At 44.4% G+C, this 21274-nt stretch overlaps 2 protein-coding genes across 3 annotated transcripts; both read left to right on the top strand.

Annotated features, from left to right (window-relative positions):
- Nucleotides 1–484: 484 nt before the first annotated feature.
- Nucleotides 485–6461, top strand: PRDX3 (peroxiredoxin 3). Its single transcript, XM_087763906.1, has 7 exons — nucleotides 485–572; nucleotides 649–718; nucleotides 911–1052; nucleotides 1845–1980; nucleotides 3770–3873; nucleotides 4934–5099; nucleotides 5609–6461. The coding sequence occupies exons 1-7, from the start codon at nucleotides 537–539 to the stop codon at nucleotides 5660–5662; spliced, it is 708 nt and encodes a 235-aa protein (XP_087620032.1). The 5' UTR covers nucleotides 485–536; the 3' UTR covers nucleotides 5663–6461.
- Nucleotides 6462–7113: 652 nt separating this feature from the next.
- SFXN4 (sideroflexin 4) lies at nucleotides 7114–21048 on the top strand. Of its 2 annotated transcripts, XM_087763905.1 has the most exons (14): nucleotides 7180–7584; nucleotides 7694–7759; nucleotides 10113–10187; nucleotides 11143–11169; nucleotides 11275–11329; nucleotides 12131–12156; nucleotides 13582–13632; nucleotides 13718–13783; nucleotides 13903–13971; nucleotides 15253–15343; nucleotides 17190–17305; nucleotides 18294–18379; nucleotides 19307–19421; nucleotides 20628–21048. In XM_087763905.1, the coding sequence occupies exons 1-14, from the start codon at nucleotides 7546–7548 to the stop codon at nucleotides 20703–20705; spliced, it is 960 nt and encodes a 319-aa protein (XP_087620031.1). In that variant the 5' UTR covers nucleotides 7180–7545; the 3' UTR covers nucleotides 20706–21048. The 2 variants fall into 2 exon arrangements, with proteins under 2 accessions (XP_087620030.1, XP_087620031.1); XM_087763904.1 differs by lacking the exon at nucleotides 11143–11169 and having other exon boundaries at nucleotides 7114–7584.
- The last annotated feature ends 226 nt before the right edge of the window (nucleotides 21049–21274 follow it).

Here is a 21274-nt window from a genome sequence, read left to right as displayed (position 1 = left end):
TGAGAGGAGACTGGAGCCAGGTGGGGGTCGGTCTCTTCTCCAAAGTAACAAGAGATAGGACGAGAGGAGACAGCCTCAAGCTGCGCCAGGGCAGGTTTAGGTTGGATATTAGGAAAAGTTTCTTCACCGAAAGGGCTGTCAGGCCCTGGCACAGGCTGCCCAGGGAAGAGGTGGAGTCCCCGCCCCTGGAGGTATTTAAAAGCCGTGTAGATGTGGTGCTTAGGGCCATGGTTTAGTGGTGGGCTTGGCAGTGGTGGGTTAACGGTTGGACCTGATGATCTCAAAGGTCTTTTCCAACCTAAACGATTCCATCGCTCTGTGATTAAACGCAGCCCCCCCAGCCTCGGCCCGGCCGCCGACCCGCAGCGCCGCAGGCTCAGCCCAGGGAAGTCGCCTCTCACGGCCTCCTCCCGGTCACAAACCGCGGCCGGGGACCAGCGCCGCTGGCGGGGGCGGGCGGGGCCCGGGGCCGCCTCTCCCCGTCCCGTCCCTCCCCGCGCCCTCAGGGCCCGGCTCCTCCCGCCGCCGCGCTCAACATGGCCGCCGCGCTGGGAAGGCTCCTGCGGACGGCGGTGAGTGAGCGACCCTTCCCCCGCCGCCCCCGCCGCCCGGACCCCGGCGCCTCTGACCCTCCCTGTCCCCCCGCAGGTATCCGCTGCCGCCGGGAGGACGCTGACGGCGCGGCCCCTGCCCTGCGCCCGCCGCCGCTTCAGCCTCGGTAAGTGCGGGGAGCGCGGCGGGGGCGCACGCAAGCCCCCACCCCGGGCGAGGCGGCGGGAACGTCTCCGGCGGCCTGCCGGGCCCGCCCGCGGCCGCGCCGGGGAGGAGCGGGAGGCCCGGCCCGGCCCCGGGGCTCGGCTGGCGGCGGCCCGGCCCGGCCCGGCCCGCAGCTCGGTTTTCTCCCCCCCAGGCCCCTCGCGGTTCGCTCCGGCGGTGACACAGCACGCCCCGTTCTTCAAAGGAACGGCTGTTGTTCACGGAGAGTTCAAGGAGCTGAGCCTGGATGATTTCAAGGGGAAATACCTGGTGCTCTTCTTCTACCCCCTGGACTTGTGAGTGCGGGCTTCTTTCCTTGCAGATGGGCCTCCCGCCTTGCTGAAGGTCATCCCAAGCGCTGCAGACCATTGCTGTGTAAAGCAGCTGGTTTTACCTTCTCCGCGCCAGTCTGGCAAGGCAGCCGTGTCTGTTTCTAGAGCGTGAGTGATAAGACTTGGGGGCTAATGGCCACTGTGTGTGAATGGCCACTGTGTGCTAAAGCAATGCATCTAGTGGCTAGAGAGCATCTTCTAGCTGCCGGGACTGTGTCAGGAGGCAGACCTGGCCTTGCAAGTGTGGTTCCTCTCACGGTCGGATCCCAGGGGTGAGGGCATTGCCTTGCAGTTTGGGGTCGCGTTGGAGGCTCTCTCCTTTTCAGCAGCAGGGCCAGCAGAACCGCAGCTACATGGCTCCAGACCAAAAGGTGAACAGATGGGGTTGAGCCTGTCCAGAAGACTTGAATTGCCAGGAGCATCCTGGCATATGGAAGGACTTAACCCGCAGTCCTTTCTGTTATAGTTTCCAAAAAGTCAACTGTCTAGAGAGTGTCTAGCAAAGACAGTTTCTCCATCTCTAAAAAATCTGTCTAGAACTGAGAGCTGAAAACTGGTGTGCCAGCTAGGTGGCTGTGGCTGTTGCTTTGAGACCAACTGAAACTAATCTTGAGCAGGAAACATGGTTAAAATTATCAGGCTAAAGAAAAACGCTCTGCTGTGTTAGTGCCTAGAAACAGACGTGAGAGTCTTTTCTAAAAAAATTCTCTGAAAAGATTGCAGAATCATTACAGCCTGTTCTCTCTTTCCACCCAGCACCTTTGTCTGCCCCACAGAAATTGTGGCTTTCAGCAACAAAGCAAATGAATTTCATGATGTGAACTGTGAAGTGGTGGCAGTTTCTGTGGATTCTCATTTTTGTCATCTGGCCTGGATAAATACACCACGAAAGGTATGAATTGAGCAGCTGTTTGGGGCTTTCCTTGTTGGTTTTTCTTTTCACAAGAGCTCCTGAGAAGAAGAGTTGAATAAACAATTGTGCAAACACCGATTTCAATAGACTGCCTAAAGTGATATGTGCAGTGATTAACTTCTACATTTGATGACATAATTCTGACCTCAGTCTTTGTTTTCTTGCTCTTTTCCTTAATAATTTGGGGGATTTTTTCACCTTTGTTTTGCTCTCTTCATAGTCTTGTAGGTTACATCGTGTCCTTATATGTTTATCTCGTAAGACAAATATATGTCACTGTCCTAAGCTGCCTGTTACAGCTGATGGTTTGTGTGCACCCTCGCAGAAAATGAACAGCAGCTGTTTAGTCATTATTGTTAACCAGTACCTAACAGCACTGGCTTCAGAATGGAAGCAGAACAACCAGCTTATTGGAGCGCTTGTATTATTAACTTCCACTTGCTGAAATGGTTCCACTTCTGCAATACAAACGGAGGCCCTCAGCTTTCTTCAGGGAAAGGAAATGATAATGACGGCCTTTTACTGGAGAGGAGCCTCTTCCACGTGTATATAAAAATACACGCTTGCAATCACATAAAGCACCTCACTGGTTTGGTCGGTTGTAGAGAATCAGAAGTGCTGTAGGAAGGTGCAGAAGCTCCAGTGCCATCGGTCGTTACCCGTGTGGTGGTGTGGACGGCAGTCTGCAGTAGTGCTCGCAGACTGGGACCCTCCAGGTGCACAGCTCTGCCGTGGTAACCTGCAGGGGAGGGAGGAGAGTTAGATTTAATATGGCTCAACTGAACCTATTGAGAGTATTTAATTTTCTGCATGCTTTGTTCAAAGCTCTAAAATGGGATTGTGGACTGACTTCACTGTTTTACGTGAAAGCCGTTCAGCGTCTGCCAGTCAGGCACCGCTCGTGCATGTGTAGCAAAGCGCCCGGAAAAGGGTGGAAAGAATTCCGTGGTGGCGCAGACGGGAAACTGACACTCGGAGAAGCTCAGGCCTTGGTTTCTCCAACATCTGTGTCCAAAGCTCTGCGTATGAGAACTCCGTTGCAGACAAGCATTTGCAGGATCAGGGTCTGAGTGACTGAGATTACACAATGATTCACTGATGATGCCAGGAATAGAAAAGCTAACAAACTCTGGGCTTGTTTCAAGGATAGAGAGCTTATCTCTGTTGCAGTTCCAGTATGTTGCAAAACTGAAAGAAATCTTGGTTGCCTCTCCAAACAGTATTTAAATTGATTTGGGGGAGGAAAAAAAAATAATACAGGCACTAAATAGAGAGAGCAGCAAAACTGTGACATACCTAGCGTGGCTGTGAGAAACCTCGTGTTTTGTCTGTTCATAGCATGCAGGTTTGTTTTCCCTTCCCTCCTCACCATGTTCATCTTGTTTAATTTTGAACACTTAAATATGCAGTAGAAATTTTTGTATTCAAAGCTCCTGAATAAGGTATAAGGGAAATCTTTCTGAACATCTATGACTCTTGTCACAGGTAGCCTTTTACCACCAAAATAAGCAATTCTAAACTGCTTAGTGCAAAAGAAGTTTTCATGTTCCAAGAGACCAAATGTTGTTGACTACTTTAAAAACCCCACCAAACAAAACAAACCAAAACCAACCAACAACCCCCCACCTCCCCGGTTCCTTTCATGGAGGAAATGGCATGAATGTGTTTTGTTGTTAGTATCCCCTCAAGAGCACCCAATCTAGCCACTCAAGAAGGATAATCCTAAAAAGTGTTTTGTAACAAAATGGAATCTTACTCTTTTCTCTAGAGCGGCGGTTTGGGCAAAATGAATATTCCAGTTCTGTCAGACCTCACAAAACAAATCTCCCGTGATTATGGTGTGCTGCTAGAAGGACCTGGCATAGCATTAAGGTAAAATGTGATTGCTGATAACTCGGCTATGACACGACCCAGTCTAAAACAACGTGAGCCGTAGTGTCTCCTCCTGCAGGGGAAAGTGCACAAGGTTCGATCAAATGAAGACTGTAAGATGTTACTTTTTCTGCCAAACTTCTGCTGGATCCCACCCTAGGAAAAGGGCCCATGACCGTTATGGCCATTAAGTTGAGAATGAGGTCTCTCTGAGAACACATGTAGGGGAGAGCCAGCTATTCTCTTCTGAGTGAGCAAAGAACTCCATGTCACTGAGGAAAACAGGAGTAGGGTAGAAGAGCATTTTACTTTTTTTTTTTTTATGTTTTTTCACAATTTAGGTCTGTCCCTTTTGTTTTGTTTTGGTTTCTTTCTTCTGAAGGGAGAAGAGACTGCCTTAACTTCTGTGTGAGAGGTTTCTAAAGCAGTAGTCCTAGAGGCCACTACAGTCGATCCCATAATTATCTAGAATAAAAAAATTGACATTTTCTTCTCCACCATGAGAATACTTATTAAAAGCAAATAGTGGTCCCTGAGATCCATTGGATTGGGTAGGCGTCTTCTGGAGATCTTCGGTTCCTGATCTCTTTGGATCAGGAACTTCTGACATTTGTTTGTTGACAAATTAAGTTAATTAATATGCTAAGACTGGGACTTTGGTTTTCACAAATGTTTATATGCAACAGGATTTAATTTAGTAGCTTAATGCGTAAGCAACTCTGCACTCAATACCTTTGTATTTTCATATCAAAAAGACATGGGAAGGATGCCAGCTGTCCACCTTGCATATAGGTGGAATCAGAAGTTCTGCCTTTGTTGTACATCTGTCTTGGATTAACAGTCTTTATGCATACTTTGTAATTTCACAATACCGTACCAGTTGACTGGTTCTTGGCTTTTGATCACTGCACTAACAAACAATATATCAAACGCTGTATTGCTACTCCTAACTCTGATACCTGCATCTAAGCATAACTGCCTTGCTGAAATAGTTCATCCCGTTTCTCGTGTTTGGTCTTGGAATGTGAGTTGCATTCCCTAAATTCTTCCTCAATTGCAGAGGTCTCTTCATCATTGATCCAAATGGGATCATCAAGCATCTAAGTATCAATGATCTCCCCGTGGGTCGTAGCGTGGAAGAGACCCTCCGCTTGGTGAAAGCATTCCAGTACGTGGAAACACATGGAGAGGTTTGCCCGGCAAACTGGACTCCAGACTCCCCTACAGTAAGTGTCTGCTAAATACCACTTTTCTAAATATAGACGCTGGCGTATTTTTGCATGGCTGAAGGGCTGAGAACCACTTTAACCTGAGGTGCTTGACTGAATCTGTGCCGGTTGAATAAATCTGAGGCTTTTATCGGTTGGACCAATTTAGTCTATTTGTATGATACTAAATGTGTGATTTCTGTGAAGAACGGCACTGATTTTCTTTTAGAAGACACAAATTGTATTTAAAACTCTAAATTTGACTTGTGCTCTCCACCAGTTGTCTTCAGATTTTTTACTTACTTAATGCCCTGCTTGATATTTAGCAGGAAATATGTTATATACTTAAAATTTGCAAGTAGGAGCTTGTACATCATTTAGGCTTTCATCTTGCAACCAAGTGCAAAAACAGAAATAACCTATTGTTTTTATAAAGTATGCATGGATTTTCTTGGATAAAATGTCAAATCTTTAATTTTTTTATCTTAGTTATAGCATATAATAACTAAACTTTCTTTTCTTGACAGATCAAACCAAGCCCAGAAGCTTCTAAAGAATATTTTGAGAAAGTGCATACATAAACACTCAAATATGCGGGCAAAACTCTCAGTTACCATATGCTGGAGACATTAAGAAAGCAGCCGCGATTATAAAAAAAATTAAAATCACAGTTCTCATTTTCTGATGCTTAAAAAGAAATTAAATGTTGAAATATTTACTGACTCCCTTGTCTTGTTTTAAGAAGAAGGGTAAAAACTAAGACTTTTTTTTCCCCTGCCTTTTGCAACTTCTTTCCTGAATTTCTGTGACCACCAGTCGTCTTCCTGAATGTGACAAGTACACAAAATACAGTTGTTCTCCACCGGGTTTTTCCTCTTAACTAGTTTTGGACCAGGAAGCATCCCGCGTTTTCTTTTCTCACATGAAAAATTAAATTCTGTAACAAGAGTTTGATACAATGGGGGCGATACAGAAAATAGAATTTTGATACACGGTTTGTTTTTAATGAATTTTGCAGAGGAAGAGATGAATGTAACAAGTAAATAAAAAAAAAATCCCCATTTTTGTGTGTAAATGCACTATTAACTCAAAATGAATGTAAATATGTGCCATTTTAATCCTGCATGTAGTCAAAGATGCAGTGCAGCTACACGGGAGCATTAACAAGCATGAAGAACTTGCATTCTGCCTGGGAGATGGCAAAAACTTGAACCCTATTAGTGTACTTACTGGAGCTTAATGACAGTCTTCCATCATTGAAAGCATTGCTTATTTGCTTGAATCTGTCTCCAGGAAAAACTTAAAAATGAAATGTTGTACTGCTTGAAAACAATGTGGCGTATCTCCAGCTGTAATAATAAATCTTAACATTGACTAGCAGCAGGTGTGTTGCTTTCCTCTCACTTTTTCTCCAAAGATTGCTGTTTCTCTGTTTTGAAGAAGCTGGATAAGTTGCATTGCCTTAGAAACTACCTTCTCTGCCTTTGTTCACAGCAAGCAGTTCACACCTGGCACTGCCTCTGCCTGTGTACCCTGGCCACAGGCAGCAAGTCTGAAGGGCCGGATAAACCCGTACAATACTGAATGGGTTTGTATTTTTCACCTTCTGCCCTTTTGAGCAGGGGAAAGGACTTGAGATAAACAGGAGCGCGAGGGAACCACCTTGGCAAAGGGGCTGTTGTTTCCCAAGTTAGCTTTGTAACAGATAGCAACGCTGCAATGTAAGTAAGGATGAAAAAATGAGCCTGATGTTGTGCGGTGCCTGGTGACGCTCCAGGTTTCAGTACTTGCAAATCTCTCTTCAGTCACGGTGTTTTAGTTCAGTTTTGTGTACATCCACAAGCATCCATGCAATTTTTCCAATAAACCTGATATCCTAGACCTACAGTATGTGAGGTGAAACCCCTGCGCGCCTCAGCGATGCGAAATAACGCGCTAGTGGTGTTGGTGGCAGCGGTTTGTGCCTGTGACACCGCAGGGCAGCGCCGCGCTCATCTTTTCCCTGGCTGTATCTTCACCTTAGCCATTTTAAGCCAACGTGGAGGGCGCAGGGGGTCTCTCTGCAGTCCTGCTCCTCCACTCTGCCTTCCCGGGTGGCGCAGGGGGAAACTGCTGGAGGGGAAAGGGCGATCAGACCTTTCCCAACCACCCCCTGCTCCCGGGCCTGCCCCGAGGCTGCTCCGGGGCTGCAGGCCGCCGCCTCCCGCCGCCTCCCGGCCCGGGCCCAGCCGGCAGCTGCCTCCCGCCGCCCTCCTTCCCTCCTTCCCTCGCTTCCCCGCGGCAGAGCCGCGACGCCTCCGCGCTCACCCCGCGCCTCAGGGCGGGAAGGCGGCCCAGGCGCCGGGCCTACCCCGCCGCGGGCCCGGCCGGGCGGGTGGGACCCCGGCGCGGCGGCACCGTGCCCGGGCGGAGCGTGCAGCAGCCGGACCGTCCCCCGGCGGCGCCTTTCCGCTGCCGCGGCTCGATGGACGCCAACCTGCGGTTCTGGAGGGCGGAGGGCCAGGTCGGGGCCGGGGGAGCCGGGGCGGCCGGGCTGGGCGGGACAGCGCGGCTGGGGCGGGCTGCCTGCCTCCGAAATAACGCCTCGTCCCCCTGAAACGTGTCTCTCTCAGTCTTTTTTCCAGAGGTTCCTTCTCTGGGCGGACGCCTTGGATCCCCTGCTGCTCCTGAAATCCTCCGTGAGTTTGAGTTCCAGGCCCTGGCTGGTGGCGGCGGCGGCGGGAGGGACGGGGGTGCGGGGCCCGGGCCGCGGGATGGGGGGGCCTCCCTGGCTCCTGCTCCACAGCCTCGCTGGTAACAGCAACCCACCTTACCAACTTTGGCTTTGCTAGGGTGTGAAATAATACCATTGCAAGGTTTCTGAGGAAAATTAAAATACGTACATATAAATATATAAGAAATACAAACATAAGTGTATGCGTTTCTCTATATAATTACATAAAACTTAAGGGCATTTCTAGGCGCTGCCATTTCAGCAATCCTGTTTAGACCGTGGCTGCTGTGCCAGCCGTTGAATCAGCCCAGTCAGGAATCAGGAAACCCCCAAAGACAAGAGAGACGAAGCTGGGCAGGCTGTTCTTGAACACAGTCAGCTGTGGAGGACTCGTGATGGGGAGCTGTCGCGGCTTCGGAGAGGACAGGTTTGCTGAACTGCACCACAGGCACCCAGAATCTCTGCTGGCTAATCCATGTACCCATCCTTGTGGTGTAGCTTAATCTGAAGGTCATAGAATCACAGAATGGTTTGGGATGGAAGGGACCTTTAAAGGCCATCCAGTCCAACCCCCCTGCAATGGGCAGGGACATCCACAACCAGATCAGGTTGCTCAGAGCCCCGTCCAACATCCACAACCAGATCAGGTTGCTCAGAGCCCCGTCCAACCTGGCCTTGAATGTTTCCAGGGATGGGGCATCTACCACCTCTCTGGGCAACCCGTTCCAGTCTTTCACCACCCTCATCATGAAACATTTTTTCCTTGTGTTCAGTCTAAATCTACCCTCCTTCAGTTTAAAACCGTTACCCCTTGTCCTGTCGCAGCAGGCCTTGCTAAAAAGACTGTCCCCATCTTTTCTGTAGGCCCCCATTAAGTATTGAAAGGCTGCAATAAGGTCTCCCTGCAGCCTTCTCTTCTCCAGGCTGAACAGCCCAACTCTCTCAGCCTTTCCTCATAGCAGAGGTGCTCCATCCCTCGGGTCATTTTTGTGGCCCTCCCTCTGTCGTGAAGCTCTTTGATCCTCCTCTGAGTGGTTATACTGAAAGGAATCCTCCCCTAAGAGGGAGCATGCCGATTTGTAGGGCCTTTTTATACCAGAGAATGATTATCACAATTTTAACATTAATTATTGAAAGTGTGACACTAAACACATTGTCAGTCATAAAGTGTAGCTTATAAATTTCGGGAGCTGTCATGACAGCAAAGTTCTAGGGAAGATGTGCTTTTCTGTCAGTCCACTTCTGTATAGTTTTGTCAGGGGTGACAGAGGAAAAAGCACGGCACATTGTATGAGAGTCAGCTGGTTGGTCAGTATGTTAAAGGGATTTTTGTTGATTGATTTTTTAATGTATTTTTTTTAAGGGAAAGCTCCATTAAAGCAAAAGAACATGGTCAAAATGTGTGTACATTTCCTTGTTGCTTGCGGAGTTAGTGTGTTGTGTGTATCTATTCATCTGTCTCTATATATGTGTATACATGGTATGAATACATACTTCTCTATATATTTACATGTACAAATAATATAATTTAGTAAACGTACATTATATATATGTAAACACTAACAGGAAAATTTTATAGTACATTCAGGGACTTGGAGATCTGGGATTAGTTCACACTTCCTTGAATTAAAATACACTGCAAATAGAGATGTGCCTATTGAAGAAAAGTCAAATCATCTCATAAATTCTCCTAAGAGGGGCAGCTTTTTATGTAGACTATGAGTAAGCACATGAGGTTACAGTTTTATTCTCTTTGTTTAAGTGTACCTGTTTTCTGTAATTAAAAGCTTAAGCCAAGTTTAAAGGAAGACTGTAAGATGCAAAACTTGATCACCCATTTGTGAACATGCAGGAACATCTAGTGATGTTGTGACTCATTTCTGGTCATTTTAAAAGTCTGGTTTGGAATTTCATTTTAAAATAGTCATCTCGGTGCCTGTGGGGATATCGGATGGTTGCTTTGGTGGCAAATCTCTGAATTGGCCAGTACACATAGATAACTTTACGTACAAGAATAACGTTCTTGATTTCAGTGAGGTTTTTCATATGTTTAAAGTTCAGGTGCATTTATGTAATGCGTTAAAGGATTGATACTTAAAGGGAGCAAGGGAGCCTGAATAATGTAAAAGTTTTTATGACTGTGAATTAGTTGTATGTTGAGGTGTGTTCTTGCTTTAACTGCTTTGGTGAAGGATAGGTGTATTAGCTTGACATTCTGGGTTTGCATTTCACCTGTCTTATAACTGATACATTGCACTGTAGAATATTGAAATGTGAGTTATTTTTTTCTCATTGGTTTGTTTTTTTCTCAAGTATAGGATGAAATAAGAAGAACCAGGTTATTATTACAAACCAATGGAAAGACGCTAAGTGAGACCGTACAGAATGATCAGGTATTTTGGAGTGCAGTTTATAGAAAATAGACGTGTCTTTTTTCATGCTGAAATAGTTGCTCTTAGTATAAGATCTAGCAGACAGAATACTGAGATTCAGGTACAAGGGATAACACAAGAAAAACTCATGACTAGAGAGATTTTTCTCATCATCTATGAATCTAGTAGGAACTACTTGGGATGACTACTGGTGCCAAACTGCAGTATTATTATCCTGAGGAATGCTAGGTTGTGTATCATAGAGCTGAATTTAAAAGATGCTCTTGGATTACTCTAGGAATCATTGCTTTAAGCTTGTCTGTCCTCAGCTGGCATGATATAAGTAGGTAATAAATATATATAATGCTTACTGAGCTCATTTTGAATCTTTGATGTTACACCATCATATAGAGGGCAGGTTGGTTTGGTTTCACATCTCTTAAAATGGGCAGTAGCAACACTTGGGTGGAAAACTTACTCATGGAATTGCTGGAACGCAGTGCTGAGCCCTTGCTTTGATAGGAGGAGTCTTTCTTTTGATTCCCTGTGGGCTTGGCTCTTCCCATGTGGCATTTAGTACCTTCTGTGTCTAAGTCCGAAAGGAGAGAGAAAAACTTCTGTGATTCCATAAAAGCTGAAGTCTTAACATAAGTGTTTAGGCTTTTAGCCATATCTAAGAATTGTTGTTTTCTCTTTTAAAATACCTTCTAGCTTAACTTCTGAAAATTAACTTCCTGTTCTGCCATAATGTGTACTCTGGTGCAGTTGCACAGCACATGGGATGTGAGTAAGTTATATTCAACTAGGAGTTTATGGAGAGACATTTTAGGGAAAAAATAATTAAAGGGGTGTATACATATATGGCATTCCATATAGAAGTAAGTTATTGGAAAAAAAAGATATAATAAAATTAGAAAGAAAATTTTTACCGTCTCTTCTGAAACTTGATTACTAACCTAATTTTCAAATTGTTTAGACAAAACAAGCCTTCCTGCTAAGCCTGGTAAGTGTACAAAAGATTTAGAAATAATTTTTTTCTTTCTTACTCAAGTATGGCAAAGGTGGTCTAATTTAACTTCTTTTCCCTTTTTTTTTTTCTCCTTTTAAGTCCAGTGTACATCCTGATACAGACAAGATAATTCCTGTTTTGTTTAGACCTCCCGGTAAGTTCCCTCAAGAGAAGTTTTGTGTATGTGACTGAAGTATCGAAGGGGAATAGGTCATAGTGAATAGCCACTGTGATACTACAGTGATACTCTTCTCCATATAGAAAAACAAGTAGACTCTTACTTCTGTTGGTTGCGTTGTTATGTCTGTTAAAGATTTATTTATTCCTACAGTCTTCTTGAGGAATTTTTCCCACAGTTCATCTCCTCAGCTAGGTGGAAATAGTCTGACCAGTCTCTGGTTTTTGTCACTACAGAATGAGTTCCCAAATCCCTCCACATGTAAAGCAGTCTACTATAAGCTAAGCTTTCACTGTATGAACGTGGCTACTGTATGAATTCCCTGGCTGTGGTGGCAGATAAAGGCTGCTAGGGGTGATGTTTAGGGAGCCAAGCCAGTACAGGTTGTTAATCAGACATAACCATACTTAGGCTATTTACTCATTATCTTGCATAACCACTCACAGCTGTGACAGCCTTTGGTGCCACCTATCTCTTTGAATCGAGTGAGGAGAAGCAATTTCTGTTCAAAACTCAGTTATATAGTTTCTGAGTAGCCATGTTGAGTGGAGTTTGCAAGGGCTCCTTTTGGCTATGAGCTGTAACCGGATAGTCTGGCTTCTTGAATGAGGAATGAGAGACAAAGGTTAGAATTGAAGTTCATGGTGATGGTGGTTTTTTTGTGGGCAGTGTTTTACTTAGGGCTGAAACTAGAGGGGGGAAAGTAAGGGGAATTTTCTGCTCAAAATCTAGACTCAGCAGTTATTTTTACTGAAATGAAGTTTTCTTTCTTTTTAGCCTTCCTGCCCATATCTCTTCCATTGGTGAGTAATCGTGAAAGATGATAGTGTACCACAGGGCTTGTGTTTTTCCAAAGCCAGGGGTTGGAGGGAGGGAATAGAAGGTTTTAGTCTTCTTAGTTGTATTTTCAGCACAAGCTTTTTAAAAGGCATCTGTTTTATGGGAACTGCTGAGTAATCTAGAAATCAAGCCCTTAGGGAATCTCATTGGAAGTCCAAACCTGTTAGCTGCCTTCCTTCAGCAGTATTCAAAGAGACTGTTCATGCGTGAAGGTCAGCTTTCTCATGCAAGGTGAAATTCGCTAGGCGTTGAGAGCCAGGCCCAGTTTTGGTCTGTTTAACCTCAAAAAACTGGAATTGCAGTAGGAAGGAGTTAGACCTCGTGTTCTGTGTTTCAAACCCAGAATATGAATTTTTTCTTATGTAGATTGTGTGTTTGCAAGTAAGAAATGGTGTTGTCAAAAAATTACGAAAGGTATAAAAATAAACTCTTGTTACAGTGCTCAAAAATTGCACCATTTTTTTCATAAAATTTGTAGCTGCAACTATGTGCATGTTTATTTATTTAGATGTGTTTGCCTTTGGTTTTGGCATATGAGTATACATACTGAGATATGTCATTCCATATAGAGATTACAGCATGAACTTATATGGCACTACTAGAAAGTATAGCAGCCATCAAGACTTTCATTAAATTCGTTAAGAACAGTAATAGAATTAAAAGAAATATTTCTTTTTGATATTTACAGCTTAATGCTCTGTCGTAGATGTAGTTAGATTCAGCACTGGCATTAATAATAAAGGTAGTTGATCCACTGATATTAAATGAATTACCGATCTTCCTCTGAGGCTTTGGACATTCCGTGCCCTCCTCTTATTCAATATTTGCCTTATCGTGATTGACTCTGTACTTCGAGAGTGCTCCACACCTGGTAGGCCAGACCTCGAGATAGGCTGTGGTACATTAAAACTCAAGTTCTTATTCACTGCCTGAGTTGGGAAGTAAATCCTAGAATCTTTGATCTTAGGTCAGGTAGATCTAGTATTTATATCCCTACTAGCCAAAACAATCTGACCCTTTCTCATTCACTACTGTAATGACATTTCTATCATCTTAGTTATTTTATTTGCAACAGTTTAAGCTTCACAGGTACAAATGCATTTTTTACTTTGGGTAAGAAAGCATCTTGCCCAAATATTCTTGCACACAGTGTTTTAATCACTGTGTCTCTGTGTTTTATATTGGATAGAAAAAGTGAGTATGTCACATCTGTGGCAAGGAAGTGTGTTAGCCTGGAATCAAGGCAAATGGCTTCGGGTGCTGACTGGAGCCTTTGACGCTGCTGCAAATAGTAACATAGCAGTTTTCTTTGTGCTCTAGCCCACCACTGCTCACCAAAAACTTCTAGACTCATCAAACCTAATTTTCTTGTGGGGTTTTCCTCTTAGGTTATTGCTTCATCTCTTCAGCTCCGGGCAACGCAGACTTTTTTTTGTCAGGTATTTATCTCTTCCTTTCTACATGTATAAGTCTTCTAGTCTCAATCCTAAATTCATTTTTGCTTATAATCTCTCCTTTCTGCAGTTCGTGTTTCATACATATACCACAGGATTCACCCTGTTAAATGGAAACGGTACTGTAAAGGCTGAAGTACGTGTCAATTTTTATTTTTGAAATCATCTTAATTGTACAAGAAAGACCATTTTGAACATGATTTACAAGTGTGTTACAAATGCACTTATGGAGTATGTTTCTTCTGTCCTTCTTAGGAGTACTCGGTTCAAGAAAAGCAGATCTGCTATGGCTTGGGAGCAATTTCCTATGCAGCGTGTATTGGTGTATGTATTTGCTCAATGATTGCTTTCCTAATAAGCTCTCCTTAGAAGGGGTAGGCGCCAAGATAATCACACTGCCAGATATCCTTCAGGATTGTGCTTTAGTGCTCTACTCTGATGTCTTGCCCCAGAACTGTTGAGAATAAGAATTTTCCTGATCATCTGTCAGCCAATACCCTGCTCAGCTTCCTCTGCTGTCCTTTTCTTTATTATTCTGCAAGCTTAGAAAATGGGTGCTGAGAGGAAATGGCCAGGGTTTACAAACACATGATAACTCACTGGGTTGCTGTAGTTGATTTTTTGATGTGGTGCTGTGGAAGAGATCTGTCTAGTTCTAAAAAAGTGGTGAAATCTGCAGGCGTCTGTCCTGGATAGAGTTAGCTCAGATCCCAGAAGCAGCGTAGCCATGAAAATACTGCACTGAATGCAGGTTAATTAGCCTTCCAGGAGGGCGAGGTAGCTGAGGGCTACCTAGCTAGCTCTGTGCTGTGCTGGAATAGGGATTTGTGGTTTCTGGAGCTCGCTACATCAGAATGAGCTTTGGTGTCCTCATGACACTCATTGCAAGCGCAGATGCCCCTAGAATGCATTTCCTCACTCTCCACACTAAGCAGTGATTTTTATAAGCCTTCTGGCAGAAAATTATGGCTGTTCCTGCTTTTGTTAGATGGACTTTCACCTCTGTCCACTAGGCAAAACAGTGGGGCCAGCAGTGCTCAGGACTTTAGGGAGGTCTGAGGAGGCAGCTGTGCCCGGGGGTGAATGTGGGAGTTCTTCCCCTTTGTCCTCCAAGGGAGACTCCGAGCACTAGCTGGTGTCCTGGGCATTTATTCCTAAATGAAACTTTCTGCAAGTGTATTATGGGAATGTAGGAACTGTGGAGAATCAGGAACAACTGCACAAGTGCCCCAGGTGTCCTGTTTGGGGGAGAGAGCAGTGTGTGTCACAAGGCAGTTGGACAGATGTCCAAGGAATATTAGTCAGAGGTAACTGTTTTCCTTTTTCTGTCTTTGTATTCATACTGCTATTGTCCTATACATTATAACATTTAATGTTTTTTTTTATCATAATATTTTGTATTCTTATCTAAAAGAGTGTTTACAAATACCTTCAGTAACTAGAGAACATATGTATTTTGTTGGAATGTTAAACCAAGGCATTTGTTTATTTTTATAGATGGTAGCTATGTATGAAGTCGCAGATTTCTTTTCCTGAACTGTTGCACATACTGAAATACTGCACGTTTTTTTAATAGAAGGTGCCTGTTTCCTCCCAATGCCTTAGGCTCTTCCTCTTGTCTTCATGAATCGATACACGTTGAAGAATTCGTTAATGCAACTGGTCGTCAAAAAACTTCTACCTGCTCCTCTTCTTGGTGAGTATAAGCAAACTGTACGTCACGCAGCTGGTCCGAGGGCCACTTGCTGCCCCCACCTCACTGTACATTTTCTTGCCCTTGCACAGAGGTGGCCTGACTTGTTTCCTAGCCGCCTTCTCTGACTGCCTTTGCTGGCCACCGTCTGCTCTGTGTGAGAGTTAACACTCGCTGATCAGCGTAGCTGACCTATTTGATGCTTGCTGCTTTTTCGTTTTAGAGCTGCAGAGCACTCTTCTGACCTTTGTATGTGTGACGTTTTGCCCAGGGAAGTGGTTGAGTCCCCATCCCTGGAGATATTTAAAAGATGGGTAGACGTGCTGCTCAAGGACATGGTTTAGTGGTGGAATTGGCAGTGCTGGGTTAATGGTTGGACTCGATGATCTTGAGGGTCTTTTCCAACCTTAACAATTCTATGATTCTATGATTCTATGACACGCGACTGTTTCTCCAAAGATATCCAGGGATACAGCTGGCATTTTTCTTTGACTTGGACATTACACCTGAAACCATCAGGACTGCCAGGAGGGATCAGGAGGGCAGTAGCACTCGAACTGGCACGACCTGGTGTGGCACGTACGTGACACCAGAGTGCGACACAGCTCTAGGTGCGTGCTGGCATAGCTCCTTACGCAGGTTGGGGCTGCTGCAGGCTACCTAGCTGGCTACCTAACTGCTGACAGCGTAGAAAATGGGAGTTGCTACAACAGAATATTGTTAACCTTGCGAGGTAACGGGACTCAGTTCATTACTGGAACAGCTCTACTGACATGGTGAAGTTGCTTCAGAACAAGTTTAACTATTTGATGTCATTAACTTTTTCTAATGCTATTACAGAAATTTTTGGCCTTTCCTAGGGGTAAAATTAAAACAAATGTCATCTCCTTTGTTCCAAGTTATGTGAGATGGCTGCCCAAATCTTTCTGAGGATCTGCATAAGAGCTTTCTGACTTGTTTCGTTTGGAGCAGGTGTTAAAATGTGCTTCCATTTTCTTAAAAATAGAGAGAAACCTGAGGGTAATTGATTAGCATTCATCCAGCATTTGAAAAGTGCCATCTGTTACACTGATGTCTTTATTGAGCAGCTCTGCCAAAAATGAATAAAAAGAGAAATCTGCTATTTCAAACAAGGTCAGTTTGGCAGATTATGCCCTCTTATGCCTAGACCTTGGTCTAGAAAAGAGAAAGGAGAAAACCAGCTAGATGACTAACTCCCATCTGATATGGCCTTTATAAGTGCCAGTGGTTTAGGCTTGTGTTCTCAGTGACTGACTGTGGGATGGATGTTTTCGGGTACCTTGTAAAGCTGGGCCTGGAGGAGACTGAAACATTCTCATCTAGGATCCAGCTGAAGCACTGCTGCTTGTGACAGACACACAGCTGGGCAGAGGAGTGCCATAATGGGACATACTAGAGCCGGTGTTCCCCTGGCACCCTCCCTTTCAAATCAGGGATGCAGCCTTTATTTCAAGTCTGTTCCCTTCAGGGTCTTCTTTTCTGTGCTGGATTTTGCGCTGACCAGTACAAAACCTACCCACAACACAAACGCCTCCCCTTTCTCTTAAGAACAAAGTACTCTTGGTTTGAGTGGGATGGCAGTGATTAAAAGCGCTGCATCCATAATGATAAAGCACCTTTTAGGATTGGGCCTTAAAACCTCACTCAAACTTCTGAAAGAAAAATTAAGATCCCAAGTAGATTTTTATGGGGCAGTCTCTTCTTAATCTGCCAGGTTATTCTGTTGTGAACTGCTGAACTGGAAATGTAAAATGCACGTAATTATGAATGTTACTATTGAGAGAGTCCTTTTGGATCTTTTAAAGCCAAATCTTCTTTAACTCTGCAGGCTTGATGAGCGCATTTACTGTGGCGGTGGTGAGAAGCCCAGAATTTGAGAATGGAATTGAAGTGATGGACAGGAATGGCAAGGTTGTGGGACTGTCACAGAAGGCTGGTGAGAAGGTAGGCGAGGGGGTGGAGGCCTCTCTTGACTTGCCTTTCGTTCCCTGCTAAGAGCTGAATGTGACGCTGACAGTAGATGGAGTTGGATACGTTGAAATGAGGAATCCCAGGTCAGGTGCTGAGCCTTTGGGTAGGCTCGGACGGTCTCTGGAACCAGGCTGGTGCCTGTCTTGTGTCTGCGAGGGTGGGCAGCTTCCCCAGCCCAATATACCGAGTGCCTGAGTTGAGCCGCAGAGACACTAGCACAGGCATTTCTGCTTCCCTCGTCACTCAGAAGGGGACTCCTGGACCTTCTTCTGATGGGACACCTCAGAGAAAAGCCCTGTATTGTACATACCACATGCACCTTCTCTAGTGGGAATATCAGTTAAAGGCTGTGCCTCCCAAAGGGTAATGCCCTGATCTGTGCTGTGCTAGTGCATTTTATCCTTGGGCTCTGGTTGCTGACTGTATTTGCTCCTTGCCTTGCTCATCAACATCCACTGTAGAGCCTGGGACAGGAACTAGAGCAAGGAGTCATATTTTACATGCTGTCAGGGACCCTCCTTTTCTATGCTGCTGTCCGGAGGGGAGGAAACAGCTAGATGAGCATAAAGATTTGTGGACAGCTGGAGAGAGAACTTCAGATTTGCCACAGGGTCGTTAGGGTGCCCAGAAGGTATAACCATTTGGAAGAAGTGCAGCACAACTTAAAAAAAGCAAGCCTCAGCAAAATTATCACCGTGGTAGGAAAACTCGGTATGGCATCAGTAGTTTCACCTCCCTTTTAAGGTATTTCTTAGTCACAAGTGGAATATTTGCCACTTGTAGGAGTTTAGATTCCATTTAAGAAAGAATTCCTCTAACAAATGTTTTTAGCCCTCATGAACTTGTTGCTTGGAACTCCAGAGTACTAGACAAAAAAGCGCTCACAGAAGCAAATACATGCGGTGTTTGAAGCTGCACAGAGCACTGCTTTAACGATGTTTATTTTTCTGTCTCCCTGGAGGCCGTTAAAGAAACAGCGTTGTCAAGAGCAGTCTTGTTTGGGACAACATTCTTCCTGCCAGCTGTGCTTATGTACTTCGTGGAAAGGTAGGAGGTGCTGCCGAAGGGCCGGGGGTGCCTGGCCAGTGCCTATTCTGTTTTTTAGTCTGGCTTGCCAATATTTTCTTGGTAGAAGCGATTATCTGGGAAGCTTCTGTTCAGCTACTGTGATTCATTTAGATAAGTAAGTGAATCTGGTTATGTGCGCATCCATGCTTTGAGGGTTTGCAGGAGGTTGTGTAAAACTGTGAGGGTTTCCTCTCTGCTCCCAAGCAGGGAATGTGTTCGTGCTCTCCTGACAGGCTCTTTTCCAGCACCTACGTTCCCTAACTTGATTTGAGTCCCAGTGTCTGGTGTCAAGGTTGTTCACAGATTTGTTATTTCTGAAGAGGTAATATGGCACTTGAATTTGCAACTAAAACTGGATCCCAACTTCCAAATAGTTTTCCATGTATTGTAAAACATGTTCTTGCTTTTGCAACATTGAGAAACCCTGTATCATAAGAAGAATTCATTGTATGCTCTATGAGAGAATTCTTAGCCTGCCCTGAGCTTTTGGTAGGGATCATCTATGTCACATAAATAATACAGGTAGGGATCACCTATATCGTGTAATTTGGTATTGCCTAAATCAGTTCGCTGTCCCCTTTTTTAGCTTAAGGGACTGCTGTTACCAGAAGACATAAATGCAGATGTAAGATAAAATTTTAAATATATATCGAGTAATACATATTTGCACAAGGCAAAGAAGGACTGCCAAGAGGAACTAAATCTGAAAGGAAAGAGGGCAATGCAAGAAAAATCTTAGTCAATGTCCTGGTTTCAGCTGGGATGGAGAACTGAGACACTTGAAAGCACTAATGCACCTTAAATGGACCTTCAACCACTAAAGTAGTAGCTAATGCTCTTTGTCTCGTTGTCAGATTATGTTTTGAGCCCAAACTGACGTATTTACTTTTTCAATGTCTTGGACAGAGCAAAATTTGCAAAAACTCCACATGCTTTGGCTTCAGTGAGAATGCTTATGATTACGTCAACACTAGCAGGGATGCTACCAGTTTCACTTAGTATGTTCCCGCAGTGTGGGGAGGTAAGTCCTTTCATTAGAATTGATTTAGGATTATTGATATATTAAACAGTCATTCTGTAACTATGGCCAGCACTTAAGGCCACATAGAAAAAATGAATAGGATTAATGTGGTTGTGGATCTAAAATGGGGCAGTGGAGAGGCTGCTTGTGAAGGCCCAGGTACTAGGCAGAGGCTTGCAGGGCTTGCTAGGTCTAAGTTGCATTGTGTGTTCTTTATATTTACACTTTTCAATGTAGATTTATCAGATTTTCACAACTGTCTGAAGCAAGTAAGGTCAGGAGAGCTGTCTTAAAAACTAAACCCAAGGCTTTTCCAGCACTGTTTTCAGTCATGCTGGAGAAAGGAAGGATGTAGATGAGGATTTTTTTCATGCAAAGTCAGCATGAGCTCATCAGGAGCTAAACCAACTCACATGCGCCATCTCTTCACCCTGCCTTACTGAACAGTGAAGCGTACGCCTTCCTGGCAGGTTTTAACTGGAGGATGTAGCCCTTGAACCTTGGGCTTTGGAGAAGGCCAAGTGAGAGAGGAGCCTGGCGTTCCCTTCTGCATTTATTTCCTCTCCCTTATCAGCACTGTGTGAATATTCTCAGAAAATCATAGACTGGGTTCTTGCAATTCTCAGTGCTTTCTTTTATTTGCCTCAACTTTCTGGCACTGTCATCTCTTTTTTTTTTAGATTTCTTAATCTCTTATGGCAACAAGGGTAAACTGAACATAAGCGAGGGGACTTGTGAGAAATTATGTACTGAGAGTATGGCTGGTTGGTTCCCTTTGAGCTTCCCAATTGCTCAGCCCACAGCAGAAGTTCTCCTGCGAGAGTCACCCAAGTATATTTACTGTTGGACTCAATGATCTTAAAGGTCTTTTCCAGCCTAAACGATTCTATAGTGAATAGAGATAACGTCACTAACGCTCTGCGTAGATCTTGAGAGTACCTCTAATTTTAAATAAAACCTGTTTCTTCCCTTATGTATGCACATGTAGAAAATGTCAGAGAAGCAAAAAAAAAAAAAGCCCCACAACAAAAAAAATCCCTCAAACCCCCAAATAAAGAACCCCAAATCCCATACGAGATCCCATACAAACAAGACTGTTTCTGAATACAGTATTTCAATTTGTGCAAAGCTCAATGCAGTAAAGAGGACTTAAGATATACTTACCAGGATATGGTGGTGTTGATTCCCTTGTTCTGTACCTTGCAGATAAAGCGAGCAGACCTCGAACCGGAAATTCTGTCATCTACAGAAGAAACGGAGTTATTCTACAATAGGGGAATTTAGAGGTTGGCTTTAATCTATAAATGCGTGCTCTGCTTGCAGTGAATTCTGAACGCATCAACAAATTCATACGTGAATATGTGGCTGATTGATCGAATCGTGAATTTATGGTGGTGTACGTACCAGACCTGGCGTACAACAGGGTGGTCTATAACGAAAGAGGCAGGCTTTGCAGAATGACAGGGCTTTGCAAGCCCCAGCCCGCAGGCAGATACGTACACATAACTTAATGCTGTAAATGATGTTTGTACCAGAAAGCACTGTAACACAGTGTTTGTCTCAAACCGAGTTCTCCGTGCTTCCTCATGTGATTGATTTCTTAATTAAAAGACTATTGAATACAAAAGTTTGTTCTGCTGTTGCTGCAGCTTTTGACGTGCTGCTCTCCAGGAACACAGCTGGTAAAGGCATTAACAGCAGCAGTCCTGTGGGTAAAGTCAAGCTGGTTCTTCTCAGAATTCTGACTTTGTATCTTCCGTTGTATTTAGTAACACTCATTTCAAGGATGAGATGTGAGGTAGCCACTGGAGTGATATTAGACAAAGCAACCCTGATGGCAATATAATATTGGT

Source organism: Nipponia nippon, unplaced genomic scaffold (assembly GCF_047370975.1).
Source record: "Nipponia nippon isolate SJK-2023a ecotype South Korea unplaced genomic scaffold, ASM4737097v1 scaffold_3, whole genome shotgun sequence".
In the NCBI taxonomy this organism is placed as follows: domain Eukaryota; kingdom Metazoa; phylum Chordata; class Aves; order Pelecaniformes; family Threskiornithidae; genus Nipponia; species Nipponia nippon.
Note: the sequence above shows the minus strand (reverse complement) of the source record. Positions and strands in the feature narration are given on the sequence as shown.

Bases quoted from the DNA above. Each gene is read 5' to 3' on its own strand.
- SFXN4 (XM_087763905.1), top strand. From the start codon at position 7,546: ATGGACGCCAACCTGCGGTTCTGGAGGGCGGAGGGCCAG. The intron at 7,760-10,112 runs GTGAGTTTGAGT...TCTCAAGTATAG, and splicing joins TGCTGCTCCTGAAATCCTCC to GATGAAATAAGAAGAACCAG. The intron at 13,972-15,252 runs GTATGTATTTGC...CCAATGCCTTAG, and splicing joins CCTATGCAGCGTGTATTGGT to GCTCTTCCTCTTGTCTTCAT.
- PRDX3 (XM_087763906.1), top strand. From the start codon at position 537: ATGGCCGCCGCGCTGGGAAGGCTCCTGCGGACGGCG. The intron at 573-648 runs GTGAGTGAGCGA...GTCCCCCCGCAG, and splicing joins GAAGGCTCCTGCGGACGGCG to GTATCCGCTGCCGCCGGGAG. The intron at 3,874-4,933 runs GTAAAATGTGAT...CCTCAATTGCAG, and splicing joins GGACCTGGCATAGCATTAAG to AGGTCTCTTCATCATTGATC.